Source organism: Papio anubis, chromosome 1, assembly GCF_008728515.1.
Source record: "Papio anubis isolate 15944 chromosome 1, Panubis1.0, whole genome shotgun sequence".
In the NCBI taxonomy this organism is placed as follows: domain Eukaryota; kingdom Metazoa; phylum Chordata; class Mammalia; order Primates; family Cercopithecidae; genus Papio; species Papio anubis.
The window spans coordinates 106,010,651-106,038,163 of NC_044976.1; the positions used below are offsets into that span (position 1 = coordinate 106,010,651).

Consider the following 27,513-nt stretch of genomic DNA (forward strand, 5'->3'; position numbering starts at 1 on the left):
AACTTCATTCATTGCCGGCGACATTCTCTGAGTACTTCCACGTATTAAACACTAAGGAATTGGCTGGGCGTGAACCGCAGAGTGAAATATGAGGGTTAGTGACCTTCCTACCTAACATGGGACATCTGTTCTCCCTGTCTACCCACTTCTCCCTCCTAGGTTCTCTAGAGCTAAGTGAATGACTCAAACAGGATTTTTCATCTAACCAAACTCCCTGGCAACTTTTATTATCTCTTGCTGCTGGGAAGGCAAAGAAACAGAGCTTTGAAAATTACATGTTTCATGCTGGGGGAAATGTCATAGATTCAACAGAGTTTTAAGAAATTTGTAGGAAAATTGTTTTTAGAGAAAACTTCCATTTTTGAATGAGCAAAAATTATGCCTATTTGAGAATCTAAAATAATCAGGTAATCTTGGGCTACAAAATAACAAGATAAAATGTCATAGGTGTTTAAAGTTTTAACATAAAGTTCACTCTACTTTCATTGTATGAGCTTAGGCATACACCATTGATCACTGTGAGGAGAACATCTATTAAGTTACTTGAATAAAAAACGTCAGTTGATGTGACAGATTGTTTGTTTACTTAAATTGAAATGTATAAAACTTCACTGATGTTGTTGAAACCCAGAGCATTACCTGTTCCCCTTTTAGTTTCTGCTTTTAGGGAAAAAATATTAAGTTATATTAAACTGATGCAAATTCTGTTTTCAAATACCTCTAGATATCCCAGTTTTGCTTAGGCTAAAGATTCTAAGAGTAATGAAATTGTATTCATTTCTTCCCCAAAACACTTATTTAAAAAAATAAAATGATACCAAATAAAGAGAATTAAATCACACCTTCTTGATGACACTTTTCAATTTTTTTTTTTTTGTTACATGCTATATCTATCTCCAGGAAGATTATGTAACATTAAACGATGAGAAAAAAGGTTTTCAACTTAGACTCACAGTCCAACCATAACATACTTTTGTTTGCATGCTAATCTTTTGTGATTAGTTGTGGCACAGGGCTCATTCTGAAAGAAAGTGGCTAATGTATGGTTTTAGAAATACTAGCATCCAAAAAAACACATTAGTAATATCAAAATTCTGAAAGTAGTCACTGAAATAGACCATAAGGAGATTTGAGATACTAGGCGAACTGGAGAGCTGTGTACCAGCCCTGCTTAAATACTATTACTCAAACAGAATTATGACCACACACATTACATGTAAGTTAAAAAGAGTTTAGTTAATATAAAAGTCAATGAAAAGTATAAAATGTAAATATTAGCATATCTTTTACATTTCTGATGGATTTTTGAACATAAACATAATTTTTAATTTGCCATAAAGATCTATAATTAGATGTGTTCACAAGCCTGTTGGTCCATCTGACTCTACTGAACTCCAGAAAAAAAGTCCTTGCTCATGCATTAGCACATCCATTGGTTACATTTTAAAATTTGGAATGAAGATGTTTAATGTTATTGTGCATCTAATTTTTACATGACAGTAAATTGTATTATCAAGTATAATACTCACAGCTGTTGCCTGCTCTATTAACCCTCTGTCCAGTTGAATGTTCTGGCTCCTTGTATGGAAACTGCAGAGTTGTATCTAAGGTTCTGAACCCTTCCTTGAGAGAATGATGCTTGTAGTACTCCACAAGTTCCTTTGGAAAAAATAAGCAAACATATTTTTGATAAAGATACTTTTGTTCTCAAACACATGAACTCCTCAGCACACAAATACAATATAAGGATGACCAATTTAATGCTAAATTTTCCATATGTATATGGAAGATTAAGTAAATGATAATCTCTCCCTGTTGTCTGGATGTACATGACACCTACCTAATAGCTGTCCTTGTTACTCAAGCCATTAATAATATGAGTTACCCCCTGTTGTTATTCACAGATGGAGAACATCCTGTTAGTCTTCAGTCAGATGTAGAAAATAAAAAGAAACCACACTAAATCTCAGTTTCAGAGTAGTAATTATTGTTCTTATTTATGAAATACTTGCCTTTCTAAACCAAAATAAAAGGAACAGCTGCTTGCTGAATATATAGCAATTTCTAGTTTCCTGCACTTATTTTCTTTCAAAATGGCAGAAAAACAAACTTATACTTTTTCATGGTAAACAAAACTTGATAAAGCACAAATGGTACTTGACATTGTTTTTAGTTTCTGATGAAGTATAGTACCCGTCATAGCTCCGCATATCTGCTACTCACAGAGGTCAATGTAATTCTTTCCAATTTTCTCTCATAAATAATTTGTCTTAAATACATCTAAGCCTAATGTAATAACCACATGCCATCCTTCAAATTATGGTTTCAGAAAATTTCACAGGTTGGTTTCATAGATTCTGCAGAAATCTGAATCTCTCTACTGTAAACTGAAACTGAATAATAATTCACAATAAAAATGTATCTTATCATCAAATGAGTACTGCAGATATAAAAATGTTTTATAAATATCTGAAATGAAAATAAAAGAAAAATCACTTTTAACTTAATTATTCAATGGTTCTATTGGAGCACCTGTTTAAAAATAAAAAACAGAAAAAAAAAAAAAAACACTCGATTCTTCTAAAAATCCCACAGCCATCAACTTAATATCTGTGTTCAGTGGTTATGTTCAAAGTTCCCCAAACAAATCAATGAGTCCAGAAATCAGCTGAAAGAAGAAAAAGAGAATCATCGATGATTTATTATTTAAGACAAAACTTGAGTGTGTTGCGGAATGCACTGTACCAGGAGCTTCAGGGGTCACAGAGATTATAAAGCTAAGCCTCCTGCCCTTGAGGAGTTCTCATCAAGGGAAGGGAAAGTTCAAAGGCAAGAGAGAGAACTTGGTTTTGTGTATCCAATGAGAAGGATGATGAAAAGTTTTGTAATACAAGTAGCTTGGCTTAAACTGAAGAACTAGTAAAATTACAATAGCCAGGAACCAGGGAAAGATCATTTTAGGTAGAGCGGGCAGGCTGGAAACAGACACAAAGGTGATAAACAAAGATCACCTTTCACAAGCTAAAAGCAGCACAGTTTGGCTAAAGCATTGGATAAGGCAAATGGCGATTTTTCAATCGCACCTACAAAATGGGGCTAATAAACCATTTCACAGATGACAAAAAGAATATATAAAGTACCTAATACATGTGAAAAATCGTAACAGCTACCACATTATCCCATATGCCAGGCCCTTTACATAGTTTCTTATAACCTTCACTCAAGAACATTATGAAATGGGCCTTATTCCCATTGAAGCTCAAATCTCAGTGAGGTGAGTGAACTTACGCAAAGTCACACAGCTAGCGTCTTTCTCCCAAGTTTGTGCTCTTAACTATATCATACTATTAGCAAATAGTGCCTAACAAATGTAAATACAAAAACAAGGGCCGGGCATGGTGGTTTGTGCCTGTAATTCCAGCACTTTGAGAGGTTGAGGCAGGTGGATCACCTGAGGTCAGGAGTTCGAGACCAACCTGGCCAACATGGTGAAACCCTGTCTCTACTAAAAATACAAAGAAGTTAGCCAGGTGTGGTGGCAGGTGCCTGTGATCCCAGCTACTTGGGAGGCTGAGGCAGGAGAATCACTTGAACCCGGGAGGTGAAGGCTGCAGTGAGCTGAGACCTTGCCACTGTACTCCAGTCTGGGCAACAAGAATGAAACTGTCTCAAAACAAAACAAAACAAAATACCAAAAAACACATAAAAAAAACAGGGAGGCAAAAGTGAAGTAGTTTTTGCTATGTGTTCATGATGTACTAGGTACTTTATTTTCTTAAGTCTTAACATGTTAGGGTCTTGCAAATATTATATCTATAACTTGAAAAATATGTATTTCTTCCTTTCTTCCTTGGGCCCAGATAATGTGGGTCCTTGTTGAAGCAAGAAATTTGTAATCAGACTGACCTTTAAAAAAAAAGAGAAAAAGAAACAAAAGACTCTGTAGAAATTTGTATCTCCAAAATGGTTTCAATTATCAGAATATGCATTTGTATTTTGGTGAATTTTAACATGTTTTGCACAGACAAGGCATAGAATTAAATTCTACTTAGTGACCAATATTTCTATTTATTTTTTTTTAAAATATGAAGCAAAATTTTGTGAGGTCTCTGGAAGAAATACACACACACACCCCCCCCCCCCCACACACACACACAATGTCACCGATACAAATGATACCGAAGAGTTTTCTCCTAGTCTTATTACTTAAATTGAGTAAAATGTGTTATTTTCTTCAGCAAATGTGAAAACAAACTTGAAAGGAATTATAAGCTATAGCTTTGAACTTCGACATAATTTTGTTATAGGTAATATGAATTTTATGATTTTTGCTATGAATTACAATTTATGTGAATTTGGCTAGAAACCATAGAATTATTATACTGAGAAAGGATTTGGTGATTATTTAACACTCGCCCACTCCCAAATTTTATGGAAGAAAAAATGAGTTTTCCAAGGCCTAGGGTCATGCGGCTTAGTAAAATGCAAAACACTCTTTATCACTTCACTAAGCATGGAAGATATTTTAGTTCCATTTTTACAGTCTTATGAGGGTAAATCTTCCTACATGTTTCTAACTGGGTAGAATTAAATAGTGTCACTATGGATCTTTTCCAATTTGCCTTTATGCTTTCTGTATTTTAGTCTAATCCACCCCTGCTTTAACAGTCATTGACCTTCAGGTACAACAAGTAAATAAGAAGACTCTAAACAAAAGAAATCGCTAAGCTTTCCTTATCTCACACTGACACAGCAGTGTCAACAATTCAAGTCTCTTAAAAATAATGAGTGAGAGCCAGTCATTCCAATTACCAAGGAAACAGGCAATGGAGATGGTTTATAAACAGCATTTGGACATGGACTGTCTGGCATACATGAAAATTAGAACAAAATTAATGCCTTGTAATCTGGATACAGAAATTCATTTAGGATTTGCATTTAATGACTAAGAAAAACAAAGATTCTGATTAACCAAGCTATTGAAACTCAAGGGAAAAAGGTTAGGTCATAACCACCTAAAGTCAACCTTCTCATTGAGAAACCAGTTAATGTAAAAGAAGCTCTGGAGTTTGCTTATGTTTTACACGCTTTCCAGATTTAAATGTAATTCCAGGCCCTGTTGTGTTTCACAGATAGAAGAGTATACTAATAACAATAATAAGAGGATACTGAACTATTCTTAAGAAACAACTCCACAGATCACTCCTTACTTATAATAGAGAAGTGTGTTTGACTCCAACATGGTAAAGGGTAACTCTTTGAAGTTAGTATGATCTTGATTTTGAGAAGTCTTCACACCAATTAATCATCTTCTACCTCGTTCCAGAAGTTCAGGTTGCTAAAACATGAGCCATCCCTTCTGACCAAGTATTCATGTGGCATTTCCCAGCCTAGGTTCCAAGGAGTGGTCTATGGTGAAGTTCTTGGTGTAGACATACTTACCGATTCTTAAAGCTTCTTTTTAGAACGGTTGAGTCCTTTTGAGTTCTCCAGAAAGTCATTTCACATAGTAAGGACTCAATATAAATTTGCTCAACAAATGAACAGAAACAAAAAGGAGGAGTAACTTCAGATTAGTTCAGCTGCCTCTTCAGTAATTTTTACAGTTATTTGCTAAACCTGACAAAAGTGCTTTTCTGATACTGAGATTTTTTCCAGCTCCTTGTTTTTCTTTCCACAATTACATCCTTTGCTAATGTTTATTAGTTTCATTTTGCTTTGCTAACATTCTTAGTCCCTTCCCTTTAACATGCTGTTATTAGTGCTTCCTTACAAAAGATGCCCAGATATGGAGAAAAAAACACATATGCACATGTCTCTAATAGTGACATTGCTGAGATTTTATACATAACATATACGAAAAGCTTACTTTAGTCCCGTGAGAAGTACTTTTAGTTCTTTTTCCAGAGAATATTATTGTAGAAACTTTTAAGGCTCTCTGACACAATTTTTTTTTAATGCTAGGTCGCTATTGCTTTCACTATAATCACAGCTTTACATGCAGTTAGGAACTCATGCATCTACGTCTACTAATCCAGGTCACTGGTATTACTGGCTTTTCACATCTAACCTTGGCTTCTGAAGAACTTCCTTGAGTTGAACCCAGGTGACACAAAGCTAAATTGATTGGCCCTTTTCAGTGCCTATTCCTTTCATCTTCTTTGCTTGTCTCTTCTGATGGGAGTTACTTTTGCTACTTTCAAAGTCTGCAAGGCTGGCAGTTATCTTTGGCCCTGCAGCAGTTTTTTAAGTCCCATAGTAACTATAGCACTGTGGAGCAGCCTCATTAGCATCCAAGGAAGTTCTGCAGGTGAAAGCTCAAGCTGGCGTGTCTTGCAGAGATGTGGAGAGCCCCTGTGCATGCTTTTATCATGTCTCAGCTGTGTCTGTCATTCATTATTTGTGCATCCACTTGCCACCTCCCTCCAAGTTTTCGTTTTATGAGGAACCTCCTCTGGTCCAATTCTCTCTGTGCTCAGCCTGCTTGTTTCAACAGAATGTAAATTACTTCCAGCAGGAAGGATGCCTGGATCTTGGTTACAAATTTGACAGAGTTTACATTTTCCAGGACACGACCTTGCTGCCCATCCTTAGCTTTTGAACTAGGAATGATCTTTACATCCATAGAGATTTTATTTTTCTTTCAACTCAGGATGCTTCAATTTCTTTAAAACACTGACACCCGCCTTGAAGGAGCTCTAAATTTTTGGATAAGGTATTCAAGCTGGCCTACTTTGTAAGGCTCCATTACACTCAGTTTAACTTTAAAGTTAACACCTGCAAAGTGCTTTGAGATGTATTCTGGAAGGATGCAGTATGTATCATTTGATTGATGGTTCAGTCAATGAGTGGTCCTTCCCAATGTTACTCAAGGTACTTAGCAGTACAAATGCATCTTATGTCCTATATCCAAACTCTTCATTATCTCAAGAAACTACCAAACTTGAGAAACATACTTGAGACCACTTAAGGAAATGTGAACTTAGAGAGTTTACTGTTAGCAATGCATACATGATGACATATACACATTGTTTAAATGACATACACAAAATATTCTTATATGCTAACAAAAGTATGAATCAGTTGTATTTTTTTAAAACTGTGGGAATAATCCTTATTCATTTGATGTGATTTGACAATATACTATTTCCATTTAAATACACAATTCCTATGAAATATCAACTGTTAAGTGGCAAAAATGTTACCTTGTTAATGCATAATTATCCAAGGTAATGAATGAGAACCACGGTAGAGATCACTTAAAATAGCAGAAAATACAACAATCTTTTCAATTTGACTTTATATTGCATTTTATAAAAAATGGACCTAAATGTTAGACATATTTTACTAAATACAACTTTTTGTGTTATAATTTAAAATACTGTCCTCTGCCTGAATCAGGACACAGAGGCAAAGGAAGAAAAAAGAGGAAAGAAAGTTATATTAAAAATCTGCTGTGTCATTTAAATACAAACCAAAACTGTATCTAAAACCTGCAAACAATTTACAATGAAGAATATGATTTGAGCAAAATAAAACTTAGAGATTTTTAAATTAGAATTTTCAGGATTTTGTTGCAAAATTAGAATACGATTCTCTTTAACTTTTCAGTGAGCAAAATTTCCAAGAAACTATAGAATTAAAATGACCTTTCTAACAAAAGAAAAATAAGGATCCCAGATTGAAAAGAAATAATCAATGCTTACCATTAAACTTTTAAATTTTCTATTTTCTGCAATGTGAAAAAAGCCATCTCTTGTTAAAATCTTGATGTGCTTTGCTTCATTATTGTACCTGTGGGCAATGAATAACTTATGAATATAAATGTGTTTTTAATCAGTAGAAATCAATAATTACCAGAGGGCATGCCCCAATAACATTATAGGAATTAATTTTGCAGACAAAATATATACCTATGCCAATACACTGGTGACAGCTAATTAACAAAATATATTTACTGGATTGGTTGAGGATACAACCAATATTTGAAGTGAGAAGGGAGGTTGGATTTGACTATTCATTATGTGCAATTTATTTAGTAAGTTCAGTTTGAGAATGTAGAAAAATAAGACAAAAATCTAGAAATTTATACTGTTAGTATTTACTAGAAATATACACACATCAAACCACCAAAACACAATATTATGAAAGAAATCTAATATGCCAATTAGCAGCCTATAACACTTTTTACTGTTTTTCAAAGATATTTTCAAGTATTAATGAACTGTCTGGATAGATGCATTATTTCTTCTGCAATTAGAACTTTGGTTTTCAACTTCAGTGTTATACATGTCAGATGGTCTACGCAATTATGAAAACAGGAAATCTATTTCTGTAAAAGTACTTGTCCTACTTACTTAATGCTAATTGCATATTCTCCTGACTCTTTGGTCCTGTGCCTCACAAGGTAAGTACTATTTACCCTATTAATAAGTTCAGTCTCTGCTTGCAATCTTTCCATTGCTCCAGCATACCTGTAAAAAACAATGACACAGAAAATTTGGATAATATACCTGGAAGAGAATAGAGGCTAAAAGTAAGTATCTCTCAATATTTAATTTAGTGGCAGAGCTGAGCTGTTGGTAATTCTGTACTAATTACATTGTTTAAGAAAAATAAATCAGTAAAAGGTCCTTTAATACGTCCAAACACAAATGCTCTACAAAGCTAACAACAGCAAAATGAACAGTGCCTAATACCTCCTAGGCACTTAGTAAACAAATGGGACAAAGAGGAGTCAGTGGGTATTGGGTAAAAAGACAGTTGTGGGAGCTTAAGGATAGGAAGGAAAAAGACTTGTAGGGAGAGACTGCCCTGTATAAGATACACAGACACACTTATTTTAGCTTTTCTATATATACTATGAAATGAAATCTCCTTTAAGTATCTTTTTTAAAAAAATTCTAGTAATGTTATTTTAAATAATTATTTTTCTGATATGAGATTAATTCATATATTCCACAATTTTGATAACAAATTTTCTTAAGCAATTAGTTATAATGAGTAAAATTTAGTTTCAAAAGGTAGATATTTTTCAAAACCAGAATTCAATCTCCCTAGATTTTGCTGGCCTTAAGCATACAGAAGCTCCATAATAACTACAAAAACAAAAGGCCCAAATTCAATCTTAAAATAATCTTTAATGACCCCTCAAGTCATATATAGGTGTAAAATCTCCTGGCAAGATACATCAGAGATTTTAGTCAATAGAATGTAAAAGAAAAATTCTGTTTAGATTGGTTCTCTTTCAAAGCTAGTCAATAATTAATATATCTGAAAATCCTCTGGTTCACATATAGACTCATGTAACTCAGTATAAACATTCACCTCCAATGCAAACTTAATATTCATTTAAAATGCACATGGCAGGCATTCAATAAAAGTTTGTTGATGGAGAACATGTTAGGTTTCCATCTAGTATAAAAGAGGAATTAAGGGCATTTTATGCAGATGGTACCTTGTGTTATAAGAAAAGTTATAACAACTCATGAACTACTAGGACCTAGTAATAATCTGACTCATTCATGCCTACCTGTCTTCAACCTTATCTCTTATTATATCTGCCTTCATCACTAGTGTCCGGCCTTCTTTCAGATCCAGGAGTTTCTCGAGCTCCTTTTGAGCTTAGAGTCTTCTCACAGACTGTACTCTTGTCTGGTAATACTCATGCTCTATCAACACAATATTCCTTCTCATTGTTAAAGTTTAGAGGGGTCTTCTCTGACCATACCATCTAAAGAATGTTGTCCTGCATCTTGTACTACCTACTCCATATTCTCATTACAATATCCCTATTTTCATGACACTTATCACAACTAGTATTTAGTGTATGCATTTTTATCAAAGCTATGCATTAACGTAGTTTTAAAAGTCCATTCACATTATAATAACAAAAAAAGCAGCAGTATTCCAACAGACAAGCATTCTACTCCAAGTCCCATTTCAAACATTGTACCTATTTTTTATTTCTACTTGTGTATTTCTAAACAATTATATGACAATTTCTTATCAATTTTAGACATAAGGAAGAAAAATCATCTTCTTCCTACCACCTGTGCTCACTCCTTTATAGTGCTGTTCCTCACTCTTGTCTTTCTGTAACCTCTACAAAGCAAAGCTGTCAACTGGCCCAGTTATGGCATGGTGTTCATTCAAAGAATAACTGCTCTCCAAAATAAAATTGCTTATGTTTTTGTTTGTTCAAGTTCTTTGTCTCTATCACAGATTCCTTCCAAATATACGTCCCAATAATACATTTTTCAACACCATTGCTATGGTTTGAATGTCCCCTTAAAATCCACGTTGAAATTTACATTGTAGTCAAAATGCAGTCGAAACTTTGTTTCATGCACAAAATTTAAAATATTATATAAAATTACCTTCAGGCTTTGTGTATAAGATATATATAAAACATAAATAAATTTTGTGTTTACACTTGGGTCCCATCCTGAATATATCTCATGATGTTTATGCAAATATTCCCAAATCTGAAAAAATCTGAAATTCAAAACACTTCTGGTCCCAAGCATTTTGAATAGGGGATACTCAACCTACAGCTGCATTAACTGAATTAAGACAATCACATAATCTACCTGTTAATTTTCTCTGGAGCCTTTTCTTCTGAGCCCTCCACACTCTTCTAATTGATACTGCTTGATCTACTAAGCCTGTTGAATTACTGTAGTCCTGGGACTTCTCTTTGCTCCCCCTTCCTTGATTAGCTCACCCTTCAGCTTTTTCTAAACATACACAGTGTGTAATACTCTGAAGTCCCGCATCTATGAAAATATTTTATTTTACCTAGTAACGCATAGCTTGGCTATGAATATTATTGAAATATTCATAGTTTGGCTATTGGGTAAATAATTCTAGGTGAGAAATTATTTTGGCTCTCAAATATTAATACATTGATTCATTGTCTTCTAATTTCCATTCAATGCCATTTCTAATTCTTTGTATGTGACCTGATTTTTTTCTCCTAGAAACCTTCAAATTCTTTCTGTATTCTCTATACTGCAAAATTTCATGAAAATGTGTGTGTGTGTGTGTGTGTGTGTTTTTAAATATATATTGTCCTGGCCTTTTAGAAGTATCTTCAATTTGAAGCCACAGGTCCTTTGGTTCTGAGAAATGTCTGTATCATTTCTTTGATAATTGCTGTCCTTGGTTTTCTCTTTCTGGAATTTCTACTACTTGAATGCTGTATCCCCTGGGTCAATAGCCTAGTTTCCACATCATTTCTCCTCTATTATCTATCTCCGACTTTTTGGAAGATTTGCTCAACTTTATTTTCCAAGTCTTCTACAATATTCAACCTAAAAGAGCTCCTTTTTGATTTGTTTTCTAAAACATTGAGCTTACATCCAATGAACTTAAGTTTTCTCTTAATTTTGAAGATGTAAATAAAAGGTTTTTTTAAGTTGTCTGCTCACTCTAATATCTATTTTCAAGTTTCTCTCTTTTTTTTTTTTTCAGTTCAAGGGTTTCCTCAAATGTATGGTTACTTTTTGTTGTTTGTTCCTACTTAAGAGGGATGCATACACCATTGACTGGAAGCTCTGTGTGTGTGAGCACCAAAATAGGTCCACTGGGTAGGAGTCTGATCTTTTTTTTTTTTTTTTTTTTTTGAGATGAAATCTCACACTGTCACCCGGGCTGGTATGCAGTGGCGTGATCTCAGCTGCCTGCAACCACCATCTCTGGGGTTCAAGTGATTCTCCTGCCTCAGCCTCCTGAGTAGCTAGGATTACAGGCACCCACCACCACGTCTGACTAATTTTTTGTATTTTTAGTAGAGACGGGGTTTCAATATGTTGGCCAGGCTGGTCTCGAACTCCTGACCTCGTGATCCGCCTGCCTTGGCCTCCCAAAGTGCAGGGATTACAGGTATGAGCCACTACGCCCAGTTGAATCTGATCATTTGACGAGAACCTGAAGACCGAGCTGGGAAACACCCAAAGGTCTGGATTTTAGATTTTTAACTCTATTTCGTTTCTTTGGCCAAAAATCTTCCAAATTCCTGTCTGAATACCAAGACAGAGTAGTATGTGTATATGGGACCCAGCTATCATAGTGCTAAAACTGAGCTACACAAGAGAACTGGAGAGCATCATCACTCAGTATACACAGCCCTCTGTTTTCACTATGGCATCTCCCCAGTCTCTGCTAGGCTTGATCTTTCCAAATCTAGGCCCTATAGGGTTCACCTTTTCCACATAATATAGCTTCTAACTCCAGTGTCTCCTACTGCTGCAGGAAAGGGCAATTTGTTCAGACTACTATGGGAAAAGGCAGGGACCCTGACATCTATCTCTTGTTCTGTGTACAGATTTTAGGACAGTTCCCCAGTTTGCAGTCCCAAATCTCATTTCTGTCTTTTAATACCCCAAAACATAGATTATTGAAGATAATCATCTTAATTTTCTATTTTATTTCATTATGTATGCAAGAGACAAAATTTACCTTGTGCAAACAACTTACTTTTAAATGTAGAAATAATGAGTAGATAATATAGTTGGTGATACTTAACTTCTCAGTGACTTGAGAACTACCATGCCATCATGCTAAGTAATTTTCTCTAAATAGTTTAGTATTTCTAAAATTGAAGGTTCTATTTTCTGGGGTAGTTGATCATTTTGTTCCCTAGCAGAAGACATTTCACATCAAACTGCCTGCTTAGTTTAAATAGATTGTCCAGGTTGCTCAAGAAAAAAAGAAAGGTAATTTTAAAATTCTACTACATCCTTATTTCTTGCTATTTTCAAGGCTCTCCCTTTGCCTGAACATCTTGCTTTTATAAGAATAATATTATTCTAACTGGTCATATTTTCAGTAGGATTTTACTTATTGGCAAGGGTACATTTTAAAACTAAGGGTACAAAGCCTACCCTCAGGTGCCCTGAATGGTTCTCAGGTACCTAATAAGTTTATTTCATAAAATCCATGCAGTTTGAGGTATTAGTATTTCATCTCTCAAATCATTACCTTTGTAACTATAATGCCAGTTACATGAAAAATGGTATAAGAGAAGAAACCTAATCATCACACTTTCAAGATTTTTAACAGTTCCTGATGTTTTTCAGTTTGATTGTCAATGCTATCAGCTCTAGTCTCCAAATTTAATTTCTTTCAGGACTATAGTTTAAAATTCCACAGACACTAATGACTTCAAATTGTCTTCAATCAGGTAAAAATGAAGCACATTCCCAGTTCTATCACAAACCTGCTGCAATTTCTTCAGCAAGCTCAGTGCTGAGGCCCAGGGAGGGATATCAGGAAGGGCAGACAGTAACTACAGAAGACAGAGTGACTGCCAGAGGAGGGGAGGTGTAGGAGGGCCCGAGGAGAATCCCATACGTTGCACAATGGATTCCTACACTTTGAAAAGTAACTCAGCATTTTCCATGCTTTTGTTATAGAACAGAAAATAATCAGAATATGTAAAAAATATCAGATAACTCACATGGTAACATGCAAACCCAACTAGTACTATACATTCCCAGGATATTATATTTATATATGTATTCTGATCTCTCGTTTCTATGCATGTATTTTAATATCAAGAAAATAAAAATAGATTCAGTCTTTTTAAGAGGAGTCAAATGCAAAATTCAGGAAAACAAATAGAAATGAGTAATGTGCTCACATTCTGTATTTTGGGGGCAGTATAGCAATGTACAGATGGCATAACTTGGAATTCCGGCTTTACCACTCACTAGCTGCACGCTCTGTTTCTTTGTTTCTCCACCCATAAAAATAACAACAGTCACCACCATTTTTCTTATATAAATGTTGAAGAAATAAAACAAAACATGTATGGTACAAAGCATATAACAAATAGTATATATTAGTTATTATGATAACCATAACTATACTAAATCCTAAATATATTTTTTAATAGTTGGAGTTATCTAGAAAATAATAATTACTATCCACTACACTTCCTAGGTTTTGTTAATGATACTGCCAGCTGCCAAGTGGTACGGGTGCCCCTATCTTTATGATATATTTTGTTGCTGCCATGTTATATGTTGTAAATTTTATTTTTAGAAGCTATTAGTGTCGGCCACAAGCAGTGGCTCACACCTGTAATCCAGCACTTTGGAGGATCACTTGGGCTCAGGAATTCAAGGCTGCAGTGAGTTATGATGGCATCACTGCATTCCATCCTAGGCGACAGAGCAAGACCCCATCTTTAAAACTATAACAATCTTTGGGAGGCCGAGACGGGCGGATCACGAGGTCAGGAGATCGAGACCATCCTGGCTAAAACGGTGAAACCCCGTCTCTACTAAAAAATACAAAAAACTAGCCGGGCGAGGTGGCGGGCGCCGGTAGTCCCAGCTACACGGGAGGCTGAGGCAGGAGAATGGCGTGAACCCGGGAGGCGGAGCTTGCAGTGAGCCGAGATCCGGCCACTGCACTCCAGCCCGGGCGACAGAGCGAGACTCCATCTCAAAAAAAAAAAACCAAAAAACAAAAAACTATAACAATTTAAAAAAATCTACTGTTGTCCCTTTTGAGCTAATTTTTAGTTTTAGAAAATGAAATCATATTTTTCTCTCTGCTTTATTAAATACATAAAATATAAGATACATATGCATATGTTCCATTCCTTTCTGTGGCTGGTATCAACTTTATCTGTCAAGGGCACTGGGTGCTCATGCATGCACACACACCTCCCTCTCAGATAAAGATATGGAAAGGTCAGCAATACAAGAATTCATTATGGTGTTTTGTTACATCTGAAAACACCTTTAGCCGAGACAAATGGAAATGGAATATGGTTTACTACCCCCACATTTAAGGCATCCTGGAGCTAAGGGTATGGTATTTCAACCTAGCTACATAAACATTTTTAATACTTACCAGGGTTGGCAAGAATAATCTACTGGTTTGGGCACCTAGGATATAAAAAGGCAAAAATAGATTAAGTTTACTTAAGGGAAGCTTTTAGAAATCAATCATTAATTCAGTTCAGCTGACTCAGCTCTATAAAACCCTAAGTAGCACAGTCCTGGAACTATCCACTGGCAATTTTATACAGAGTGAATCATAGTATATGTCAGATAAGTAGAAAATAATTCATTTCACTTTAATTCATTCTTTCATTCATTTTACTGCCACTGTAACTCTAAGAGGAGAGATAGCAGGCAAATATGAACTGGAAACTTTTAATATTTATTATCAAGGCAATTTAATCCTATCAAAGAAAATTAAAGTGAAAACGTTATTAAGAAAACCGAATAGCACTTTACTTTTCCAAGACCTTGGAAAAACATGCAAATTAAACAATATACAGTGGATGTAGATATTTAATATTTTTAATATTTTATTATTTATTATGAAGGCAATTTAATCTTATCAAAGAAAATTAAAGTGAAAACATTAAGAAAACCAAATAGCACTTTATTTTTCCAAGACATTGGGAAAACATGCAAAATAAACAATATACACTGGATATAGACTCTTATTTTGTAATAAATTCCAAATTCTGATTTAAAAATCTACCAACTAGAAACCTTTATTCAGAAAAAAGGCATGAAAAATACTTATTTTTCCTTTTTTTTTCTCATAGAACTTTGCACAAGGAAAAATACTGCATTTTCTATTCAAACAAAGAAAGAAAATTTGTAGCAGCTGATGGTCAAATAGAAAATGAACAAAGACAGAGAAGGTATATTAATGTTAAAAATAAGAAATAAAATACATTGTACAGAGAGGGTTACAAAGTTTAAAAATTCCTACGAATAGGAGTAGAGATAGTTTGTCTCATGTCCAAATCTCTGATATATGCATCCCATGCTATTACTGGGATTTTTATATCAGGTGATTGAAAATATTGTTCCCTCATTTGGAACAGTAAAAACTATAGTATTTCAGAGATTAGCCAATGTGAACATGTCTCTAGCCATGCTAGTCTTCATAATGTGCTGTTACTATTTTGCCCTTCCAGGTTAAGAGTTATCTACAGGTTGAGCATCCCTTATCTGCAATGGTTGGGACTAGAGATGTTTCACATTTTGGATTTACAAAAAATTAGAATATTTGCATTACATTCAGCATCCCTAATCCAAAAATCTAAAATCTTACATTCTCCAATAAGCATTTCCTTTGAGCCTCATGTTGGCACTCAAAAAGTTCAGACTTTAGAGCATTTCAGATGTCAGATTTTCAAATGAGGAATACGCAAACTGTATCAAAAATCATCTTTCTAATCAGAACATTTGATTATTAATATTCAAATATTTTTATCCTATGGATTACATTTTTTAAAAAACCACTTTGTAAAATCCTGATAAGCAGCAATTAATACTGAAGGTAAATTATACCCATTCTAATCATTCAAATAGTTTCTTACAAATTTTGTTTTCACAAACAAATTGATCTTCAATAGTTTCCCCTTTGATAAGAAGATATACATGGCTTCTGAAATCTGATGGGAAAAATATTTCCTCTTTCCCCCTCCCTGTTCTTTAAAAGTATAATGTATATTTATTCTTAAACCAAGCTTTCCATAGAGAGTCAAAAAAAAAAAAAAAAAAAAGGAGACAGGAAGGAGGAGAGTAAAGAATTTCAAAATATTCTGGCTGTGGACTCCTTTGGCTGTTAAAAAGGTTGGAGATTCAAAAAAGGAAACAGTGACATAAGATTCTAAAACAGAACAGGTAACTGAGGCTGTTCCACCCTGAAGTGTCCCACTAGAGCTTTTCTCTCTCCAGTGGGTGCATTATGACATGTGAAGATCCAGGACTACCTTCCCAGCCATGATCCCTATTACTCAGGTGGACCCTATCCTTTTCCATCAGTCATGGGCCCTCTGCACTTTCTTCTGTGTACTATGGGTCTTTGTCTGGACAGATACTTCATATTTAAGATTATAGTTAATTTCCTTTTGGGAACTTTTTCATCTTTGAGCATACGGTTACTATTTTTTCCTAATGCCATTTTCTGTCAGCACCATAGTCTATTAACACTGCTAAACTTCTGCTATGAACATATAGTTTTTAAAAAACATTGAGAATATAGAATCCATACAAAATTATATATATATACACACACACACATACACACATACAGAAATATTTATATGGGTCTAAATATATATAAATAAATATATATGTGTGTCTATCTATGTGTGCTTCTTCCTGAAGTATATACCTTATGAAGCTAGATGACACACTTAGAAGTGAACTTTGTGTTTGTTTGAATAAACTCTCACTATTTCATCCTTTTTTTGAGAAATTTCTAAGAGGATAGTAATTTCCTCTCACAACTTCTAACATATTCTTATTGTTTCAGATATTAATCCAGACACTGTAGGTTCACATTGTATAATCTCTATTTGGTTCTTTTTTGTAGTTCCTATTTCTCTTTTGAGGTTTTCTGTCCATTCATTATGAACATGTTTTCCTTTGTGTCCTAGAGCACCATAATAGCTGCTTTTAAAATCTTTTCCTAAGTCATCATATGGGAAATCACAGGGTTGATCTCCCTTCATTCTCTTCTCTGTTGAGTATGGTTCATATTTTCCTGCTCCTTTGTATACTGAGTAATTTTATCCTGTATCTTGGACAATTTGAATGAATGATCTACTGCAGAGGCTCTGGATTTTCTTATGTTCCTACAAAGACCTAGCTTTCCTTAAAGTTTATACACAGAATTTGAGGTTTCCTCTCTCTGACTCTTTTTAAGATTTCCTACATCCTTTTCCAGCTGCTGAGACTGCATTAAACTCACTCCTTAGTCTGGTTCTTTAAGCCAGAAATATCATAAAGTTTCTATCTGAATTTTAGCCACCCTGCATGGTACAATCCAGTGCCTATCTTAGAGCTAGTTATAAAACAAAGAAACTCACCCTAGTACCATTCCTTTTTCCAAGTGTCAGTCTTCTCCTGGGCAGTGCCTTCAGATAGTTTTGTTTTGATATTTTGTCCACAACTTGTAGTTATGTGTGGGAGGACTGGCCAAATAGGAGCTATTCAACAGTTACCAGAAGTGGAAACTCTTGTTGCTTCTATTACTGCTGTTGTTAGCTGGGTCTAATAATCAATCCTTTATAGATAACCTATCTTTTGTCTCAGTTAGTTTTAATATTTTGTCTTTAATGTCTTCTAGTTTCATTACAATGCATCCAGGTGTTGATTAATTTTAATGTATGCTCCTTGACTCTGAAGATTAGTTTTATTATAGAATCTGGGAAGTTCTCAGGCATTGTTTATTTGAATATTGCTTTTCTACAATTATCTATTCTCTCCTATTAAATGTATTTGCATCTCATCACTCCATTTTCTGTTTTATTTTTAATTTCTTAATCTCTCTGAATTGTTCTTTGAGAAATTTCTTCAGATTTCTCCTCCAATTTCCTACACAACTGTGTCTGATATGCCATGTAATATGTCCACTAAGGCTTTCATTTCAATTACTATACCTGAATCTTTTTCATAAATACCCAATTAGTGTCTTGCTTTCCTCTTAGATTTTTTCCCTTTAATTTCTTAAACTATATTAAGTATAAAATTTTGAATTTAGTATCTAAAATTCAAATATTTGCTATATTTGTCAGTTTAATTATATATTTTATTGTTTCTGCCGATCTTGGCATAAAGTGGTTTGTTTCTGGATTCATTTAAAGATTCCAAATTGTGAATGTATGTTCCCTAGGACATTATGTATAAAAGTCCTTTGGGAAATATGTGCAAAGAGGCTCTGATCCAGAGAGAATTTGAATTTTCATTGGGAGAATAATTAATGTGGAATTTTTTTAAAAATTTTAATTTTTTATTTGAGACAGAGTCTTGCTCTGTCTGGAGACTGGAGTGCAGTGGAATAATCTGGAATAATTTTAAACTACACTTCCAGCTTAGAATTATTTAGGTAGCAAAGCTGGTATGAATTTCAGCCCTTCATCTAGATGGTTTTAGATTTAAAGTTAGAAATTCTCCTTTTTTCTTTCCAATCCTGAACCAATACCAAGGTAGGCATATCATCATCAGTGGGATGGATTTTCTCCTAGTTCATCCACCGAGGGCTCCTGGAATCAGAGGTATACCCAATTTCGCATTGTGCTGCAGTTCCAGGCTTTGTCTCTAGTTGCCATATTGCCAGAAATGAAGTTGACTCATTTATGAACTGCCTGTGTTTTCCTCAGTTTTAGGTTTCTACCTGCCTATTTCAGAACTTTTGAGGAGAAGGATGTAGCACATGTAGGAAAATAAATTTTAAGCCCAGAATAGAACATTCAGCACTACTCATGGACCCCTGATAAACAATATATCCCAGAATCAAAAGCAATACCATTTTGCAAACTCCCTCAAACTATCCTCTCCCCTTCAAATTCCCCTCTATGTATCTTCACTTAACTTGCCCTATAATTAAAAAAATGAATCTATAATTTCATTAAGCAGTAAAATTTTAAGTAGCTACTTACTAATATAAAACAACCATATTTAGTAGTCCTGCTTACAATTAGAAGTTACCCTACAACTCTGTCATCTTAAAATTTCTGAACATATTTCTCCTTCTAGCCACTTCTTGGGTCAGCAGATATCATTCCATAGGATTCTACAGGCTGTCTTAATTAGTATCTACCATTGGCAATGTTCTGTATACAGCGAGGGACTTGCATTTGCTTTTTCACTCCTTTGTTCATTCATTCAACAGTAATTTATTAAATACCGACTTTGTGCCAGACTATCACTAAAATTTCAAATGCTCATTTTTCAGCCTTGTTCAAGAGGATGTAAACAGAAAACAGTACATGGTATATTCAATGCTTAATATTCTTGATTTGATGTCTTTAGGTTCCCAAACTTCTTAATGTTAGAATGTATAATATCCTGCCACCTGCCTACATATATACATCACTCCTTTACAGATAGGAAGCCTGAATCTTGTTCTTACAAAGTCCAAAAACTAGATAGACAATCATTTTAGCTTATCTAATTAAATAAGAGTGATATCAAACTTCAATAATCTTTCAAGACTGTAATGTAATATAAGACAAAAATATGTAACATTATAGATCAATGGAACAGAATAGAGAGCCCAGAAAAAATGCCACACACCTACAACCATCTGATCTTTGACAAAGCTGACAAAAACAAGCAATGGGGATAGGATTCCCTATTCAGTAATGGGGAGAAACAAAATTATGTCCTTTGCAGCAACATGGATTGAGCTGCAGGCCATTATCATATGTGAACTAACACAGGAAAGGAAAAGCAAATAACATGTTTTCACTTATAAGTGGGAGCTAAACATTTGATAAATGGTGCTAGGATAATTGGCTAGCCATGTGCAGGAGACTGAAACTGAACCCCTTCCTTATATGATATAGAAAAATCAGCTCAAGATGGATTGAAGACATAAATGTAAATCATAAAGCTACAAAACCCATGGAGGATAACCTAGGAAATACCATTCTTGACATAGGACCTAGCAAAGATTTCATGACTAAGATGCCAAAAGCAATTGCAACAAAAACAAAAATTGACAAATGGGACCTAATTAAACTAAAGGGCTTCTGCACAGCAAAAGAAACTATCAAGAGAGTAAACAGACAACGTACAGAGTGGGAGAAAATATCTGTAAACTATGCATCTGACAAAAGTCTAATATCCAGCATCTATAAAAAATGTAAATAAATTAACAAGCCAAAAAACAGCTCCATTAAAAAGTGGGCAAATGACATGAATAGACACTTTTGGAAACAAGACATACATATACACGGCCAACAAGCATTTGAAAAAATGCTCAATTTTACTAATCATTAAAGAAATGCAAATTGAAACCACAATGAGATACCACATCACATCAGTAAGAATGGCTTTTATTAAAAGTAAAAAAATAACAGATGCCGACAAGGTTGCAGAGAAAAGGGAATGCTTATACACTGCTGGTGGGAATGTAAATTAATTCAGCCTTTGTGGAAGCAATGTGGCAATTTCTCAAGGAACTTAAAACAGGATTGCCATTTGACCCAGCAACCCCATTATTGGGTATATACCCAAAGAAATATAAATTGTTCTACAAATAAAGGTATGCATGTGTATGTTCATCCCAGCAATATTCACAAACATGGAATCAATCTAAATGCCCATATGTTTCTGGATAAAGAAAATATGGTACATATATACTATGGAATACTATACAGCCACAAAAAGAAACAAGATCATGCCCTTTGCAGCAGCATGGGTGGAGCTGGAGGCCATTATCGTAAGTGAACTAACACAGGAAAGGAAAAGCAAGTAACACATGCTCTCACTTATAAGTGAAAGCTAAAATTGAGTATACATGGACATGAAAAGGGAACAACAGATTCCAGGAGCCTCCTTGAGGGTGGAAGGTGGGAGGAGGGTGAGGATCTAAACACTACTTACCAGGCACTATGCTTAGAAACTGAGTGACACAATAATCTGTACACCAAACCCCTATGACACGCAATTTACCCAAATAATAAACCTGCACATGTACCCCTAAACCTAAAATAAAAGTTAAAAAAATGTGATATTAGATCACAGAACCACAGAGTAACAGACGCTTTTCTATTCTCTTTGTTTTTGAAAATAATTAAGCTTGAATGAGTGGAGTAAATTATCCTATAGTGCACATTCTAGAGCCAAGGATGGCAGATTCTCATGTTTCTAACATTAAAAAGAATGTCCAGTTTGGAAATTCAGTAACTACTGAAATACAGCAAGCAAGAGAGTTTAAGGAGAGTTTTCCCCCTCAGGCAATCATCTCCATCATATTAGTAAACAAATTTCATTTATTTTGGAGTCAATAACTTAAAAAATTGTGTGGAAAACGTCACCCATATTACCAAATGGTGATATTAAAATCATGTTACCCTAAACAGAAATTTATCAGTATCATAACACACCAAGGAGTACATTTTAGGTTACATTCACCCATAATATTAATTGAGCAAATGTTCATTTATTCTCCTTTTATCTGTGTTTTATATTTTCAGAAAATTCCATTATGACATTATATAAAAAGTAATGACACACTATAGAAAATATATGTAGACCTTTGGCTGAAAAATTTGTGGACTTTTCATTTTCTAGCAAGCTTTCAAAGACATCAGCTGAAGTGTAATATCGCCCTGTAACCCAAGTGACTGGAGGCAGACCATACCATTCTCAGTTCAGTGGGAAAGAGGAAACTTGTACAATGCATCTAATTTGTGGCTGTGGTTTATGTCTTCTAAAACCTTTTAGACAACTTAGCTTTATAAATTCTGCTAAGTAAAATTTGCCTCTTCTATATATTTTCTTAATATTTAAAAACATATTCTGACAATAGAACCATAGTGATGTTGAAAATAATGATTCTTCCAGAAAACAGTAATAAAATTAATAATCGATTTGGCCAGCATTCTTTGTAGATTTTTGCACAATTAATCACAGCGTCAAAAACAAAATGAAGCAAGAGAAAATTAAGATACTTACACATGGGCAAGGCTTGACTGCATCACTTGGAAAAAATCCAACCTCTCCAGATGCTAAATTTCTGCCCTAAGAGAAAAAAAATGCCAGTGTTGAAAACAAATTTACCACAAATGATAACCCCATGATACCCCATACATAGCACTGTTACTTAGGATCCTTAGAATTCCTTATGTGTTATATCTAGTCCTGAGCATTAACTTACTGCGGTTCAGAAAAGGAAGTAAAAGCAGAGATAGTTTTCCTGGTTGTTCAACTTTACATGTGGTTTCAAGTCATGATCATAAAATAATTCAAGTTTATTTTTCAATCTACCCTTCAATTTTGTTAGCTTTGTATCTCTCAATCCTGTAGAACACTGGACACCAACGTTTTTGGCCCCAGGGATGTGGGCTGAGGTGGGGTGGGTGCTGGGGGCGTGACAGGTGGCTTCGGGAGGAAACTGTTCCACCTCAGGCATTAGATTCTCATAAAGGGAGTGCAACCTAGATCCCTCATATGTGCAGTTCACAGTCAAATCTGCACTCCTATGACAATCTAATGCCGCCACTGATTTGACAGGAGGTGGAACTCAGGTAGTAACGCTTGCTCATTGGCAGCTCACCTCCTGCTGTGTGGCCCAGTACCTAACAGGCCACGGTTCGTGGCCCGGGGGTTGAGGACCCCTATGATAGAGAGATAACAGCAGTTTCTATCTTTCACCTTTATATTCGTTGGCATAAGCAGATCATATGAATTTTGTGAAGGCATATAATTAATTATGAATTCCATATAAATGGATGCTATTGGTCTGACAGAAAACATGAGAATGTCTATCTAGCAAGATGAAATTTCAAGATGTGAAAATAGAAAACAATGTAAGTTTTGGATGATTTTCAAATGTAAAAAGAAATAGGATACTTATTAACAGAAGAAGACCATAAGATTTTGGAGAATAGGACTCTATTAGGTTGGTGCAAAAGTAATTGTGGTTTTTGTCATTAAATTGCAAAAATACTAATACTTATTGAATCCTTAATATGTGCTAGACACTGCTCTGAGAGTTTTATTTAATCCTTGCTATAATCTTTATGGTAGATCCAATTACTATCCCCACATTACAGATGAGGAAAATGAGACACAGAGAAGGTAAATAATCTGTCCATGGTCACAGAGCTAACAAGTACAGAGCCATAAATCAAACTCAGATGTTCTAATTTCAGGGCTCTGCATGGCCTCTCTGTACAAGCATAATAGAGACTCATGAAAAAGGACAGTGGGACTTAAATATAAAAAGTAGTTAGGAAACAATTTGACAGTGATAGCTGAATTCTATCATTGGTGATGGCATTTCTTTAAAGGTGTTGTATGTTTTAGAAGACTTAAACTTGCACCAATGTGGAATATGGCTCCTAGATGAGTCTCACTTTTGGAGTTGTGAATATCACAAGGAAACTGATACCATGGTAAGGAAAGGGATTGGAGGGAGAGAAACACATGCTGAAGACACTATATAACGGAGTCTGCTGAACTGGCCAGTGGATTAGATGTGGGAAGAGAAGATGATCTGTTTCTGAGTTAAAGACTGGAAAAAGAATGAAGAATGGAGGTAGGAGATGACTAGAGAATCCATCCAAACAACACAGACTTAGATGACTTAGAGCGGAATCTGGAAACTGGAGCAAGGCTGCATCACTTGGAAAAAATGTAGAGAGAAGATAGAAGACAGAATTTACAGAAATTAGTGAAATAACAAGGCAGAAAGAAACGATAAGGAGAGAGAGGAATCAGAGACCTGGGAGGGATGGCAGCAGTAACTGCAAGGTTGGAAGAACTGTTTCTTTCATTCAGCTGTGTTTATCAAGTGCTCTATAATGGTTTATTTTCAGTATGGCAGTAAGATACAAATAAATAAATATGGTATTTGGGACTATACCACTAGCCAGACTTCCATATATAAATGCACTGCAATGCTACCTGAGTGCAAAATATAAGGGTGTGTGGTGGGAACCACACACTGATCAAGCTCAGAAGAGAAAAGAATAAGAATGCTTTAAAAAACAAACAAGACCTTTGAGAGTACACAAAGGAAAGAAGTCTATTTTGCAGAGGAAAGTCCAAAGAGAGAGCTCTGAAATGGTCTTTCCAAAGTACATTTGAAGATGTATCAACAAATTGGAAAATTATGGCTATTATAAAAATAGTAAACTGCCAACTTCCACTCTTCTTCAGAACAACAACAAAAGACTTTATTCTATAGAATGCAGAGTACACGAGAATAAGTGACATTTTGTGACAGGGTATGTTGGCCAATGCAATACTATCTACTTTCTCAGAGCAAACCTGATGCAGAGCCCCTCATGTACATTGATACCTTCATTCTGTTCCTCCTCCAAAACTCAGTTCGCACATTACCTACTCTGTCATCTCTTCCCCAAGGAGCAGATCCCAGATTGAATCCCATGCCTATTCTCCCACCGCACCTTTCCATACTCTTGGTGATACATAAAGTATTAGTGCTTTGGTAGTATTCACTTCTAGTAGTATATGTAATTATTGTTCAACATGGTCTTCTCTATTAATAGACTGTGAGTTCCTGGCATAAGGGATAATCTCTCAGTCATTTTTGTATAAGAAGATGTCAGACACAGAGTAGGCCCTTAACAAATGTTTCTAAGGGGAGATATAACTCAATCTGAGAGTTCCCTGTCACTGAGGAGCATGGCCCTAAATTCTTCCTCATTAAAAATAATAAAATACAGCCATGTGCCACATGATGACATTTCAGTCAATGACTAACCTTATAATGAGGGTGGTCCCATAAAATTATAATATATTTTTACTGTACTTTTCCTATGTTTAGATACACAAATGTTATAACTGCCTACAATATTCAGTGAAGTAATATGCTATACAGGTTTGTAGCCTAGCAGCAAGAGGCTATACATGTAGCTTAGGTGTGTAGTAGGCTACACTATCTAGGTTGGTATAAGTACATTCCATAACACTTGTACAATGATGCATTTATTGTATGTATCACTGTCATTAAGTAACCCATGACTATATGTCACATTTTTTTTTTCACACAGGCAAGCACTGAAAAGGATTAAGCTGCCCGTTTCTATAGGAAAATATTCATACAGTGACATTCTTTGACTTGTCCCTGACATGTTCTATAAGGACAGTGTTGGGGATTGCAATGTCACAAAGCAGAGAAAAGAGGATGAGAACCGAAAGAATAAAAGAGTGGGAAAAAGAGATGAATTTTTTAGCTGGTGAAGGCATATGGACTGGCATAGTTGTTTCTTTCTTTCTTCCTTTGTAGAAACAGGTGTTACACACAAAAGACATAAACGGGAACTGGAAGCATACTAGACAGTAGAGGAAGAGACCGCGGTTGTATAAGAAATGCGCTAAAACTAGATGAACATATAATTTTCCATTCAAATCAGGACCTTTTGAGAGTAAACGGGTAGTTACTAATAACTATGCCAGAGCAAACGGTATAAATTGAACTGTTCTGGGTAAACAAGTACACATGGTCATCATATCAAAACTCATTTTGTTCTTTTCACCTCGTTTAAAGGACACTCTTGGAGGTCCTTCAGGAGGGAAAAAATTTCACTAAACAGGCTGCCAATGTCATTCTGAATTGTTTTTTTCTTTAATAAAATGCCCTAGAAGTTCAGGACCATTTCTTAAATGGTCATAGGCATTCCTTAGATGACAGAGTGATGAGAGATAATTTAACCTACTTTAATATATGAATAAAGTTACAATTACTTACTAATTCCTAGTCTCATCACTTTTAGCTATAATATGTGCTATATTCAATAACTTCTACTTATTAAAAAGATAGCTATCCTACAACATTTGGAGGATTCAAAACAAAGTAGTGTGTAGGAGGGGTTTCTTTGGTTTCTTGGTGGATGTGTGTGGGATGTTGGTATGGTAATTCATTAATACTAATGGATGGAGCAGCTGTCAATCCTCTACGCATGGATGAAATTGCAGACTGTAACTATGAAATAGACCAACTTCAAATGCAATGATTTAGTGCACTTTATGTGATGATATGAGGTTTTTACTAATCTTAGTGAGAGATATGCAACTGAATTTCCTTCTTCTTTACATTACTGTGTGGGCATTTTATTCTCGGTCAGATAATAAGCTTGTCATCCCTTTTATGAGTATTACAAATGCCAAAGATAGGGAATCATCTTTCAGTTATCCTCCTGCCTTGTATTTGTTCTGTAAGTCCCTTAACATCTTCAAGGTCAACTTGAAAACATTCCTCTCTCATACTTACGTGTCATCTGATATACCATACGGTGCTATCTTTATATGCATTTATTCTGCAGGGCATCTCTGTACTATGTGATGAGACTTCTGTAAATCTAACAGTACAGGTTGGGTCATTCTTATGAAAATACATTCTTTGGAAAGCACCTGAGAAAATAGCTTATGGGTAGTATATGGGGAGAAAAAATCCACCTTTATAATTTTCATTCAATCACCTAGAGCAGACATAAAGCCAAATCATATTAAATTATAATTCATAAAATAATGCCTTTTTCCTGAAAAACAATTTTTTTTTCCTGTAGAAAATGTATCAAACTAAAATTATTGACAACTTCCTCTGACATTCCTGAACATCACAAACATAAAGGCATACTCAGGCACTTATTTATTTCTAACTGACCTTAGGTTTTAACTATTCTTCATTTTTCTTCAATAAGAATCCACACTGAATCATAATGAATTAAAACTACTTCAGGTTTGCTGGTAGAAATGATATTCACAATCTACCTGTACAGAGAAATATATTAAGGTATGCCAGGATGCTAGAGCTAAAACCTCGTTTTTAAACCCACAGACAAGGATGGCTTAAAATGACAAAGCATATCTTCTGAAAATCTTAATCGTAAATTGCTTGGCTTCTAACTCTGTAAAAAGGAGAAAGAATTGCTTTGAGAAAAATACAGTGTCTCTTCCCTGTGCCTCATTTATCCCCTTAATACTACCTGGATTGGAGCTTTAATACACTCCTGGAATAGCACTGAACAATTTGAAACAGATGTGG

At 35.0% G+C, this 27,513-nt stretch overlaps 1 protein-coding gene across 6 annotated transcripts in view; it reads right to left on the reverse strand.

The window, feature by feature from the left end:
- VAV3 (vav guanine nucleotide exchange factor 3) overlaps positions 1 to 27,513 on the reverse strand; it is a 395,302-nt gene that overhangs the window by 21,330 nt on the left and 346,459 nt on the right. For all 6 annotated transcript variants that reach the window (XM_031651419.1, XM_031651411.1, XM_031651415.1 and 3 more), the window contains 5 exons: positions 22,455 to 22,520; positions 14,869 to 14,903; positions 8,358 to 8,474; positions 7,707 to 7,794; positions 1,530 to 1,659 (listed from right to left, as the gene is read on the reverse strand). In XM_031651419.1, the coding sequence (XP_031507279.1) occupies positions 1,530 to 1,659; positions 7,707 to 7,794; positions 8,358 to 8,474; positions 14,869 to 14,903; positions 22,455 to 22,520 (436 nt within the window). The remainder of the gene's footprint in view (positions 1 to 1,529; positions 1,660 to 7,706; positions 7,795 to 8,357; positions 8,475 to 14,868; positions 14,904 to 22,454; positions 22,521 to 27,513) is intronic.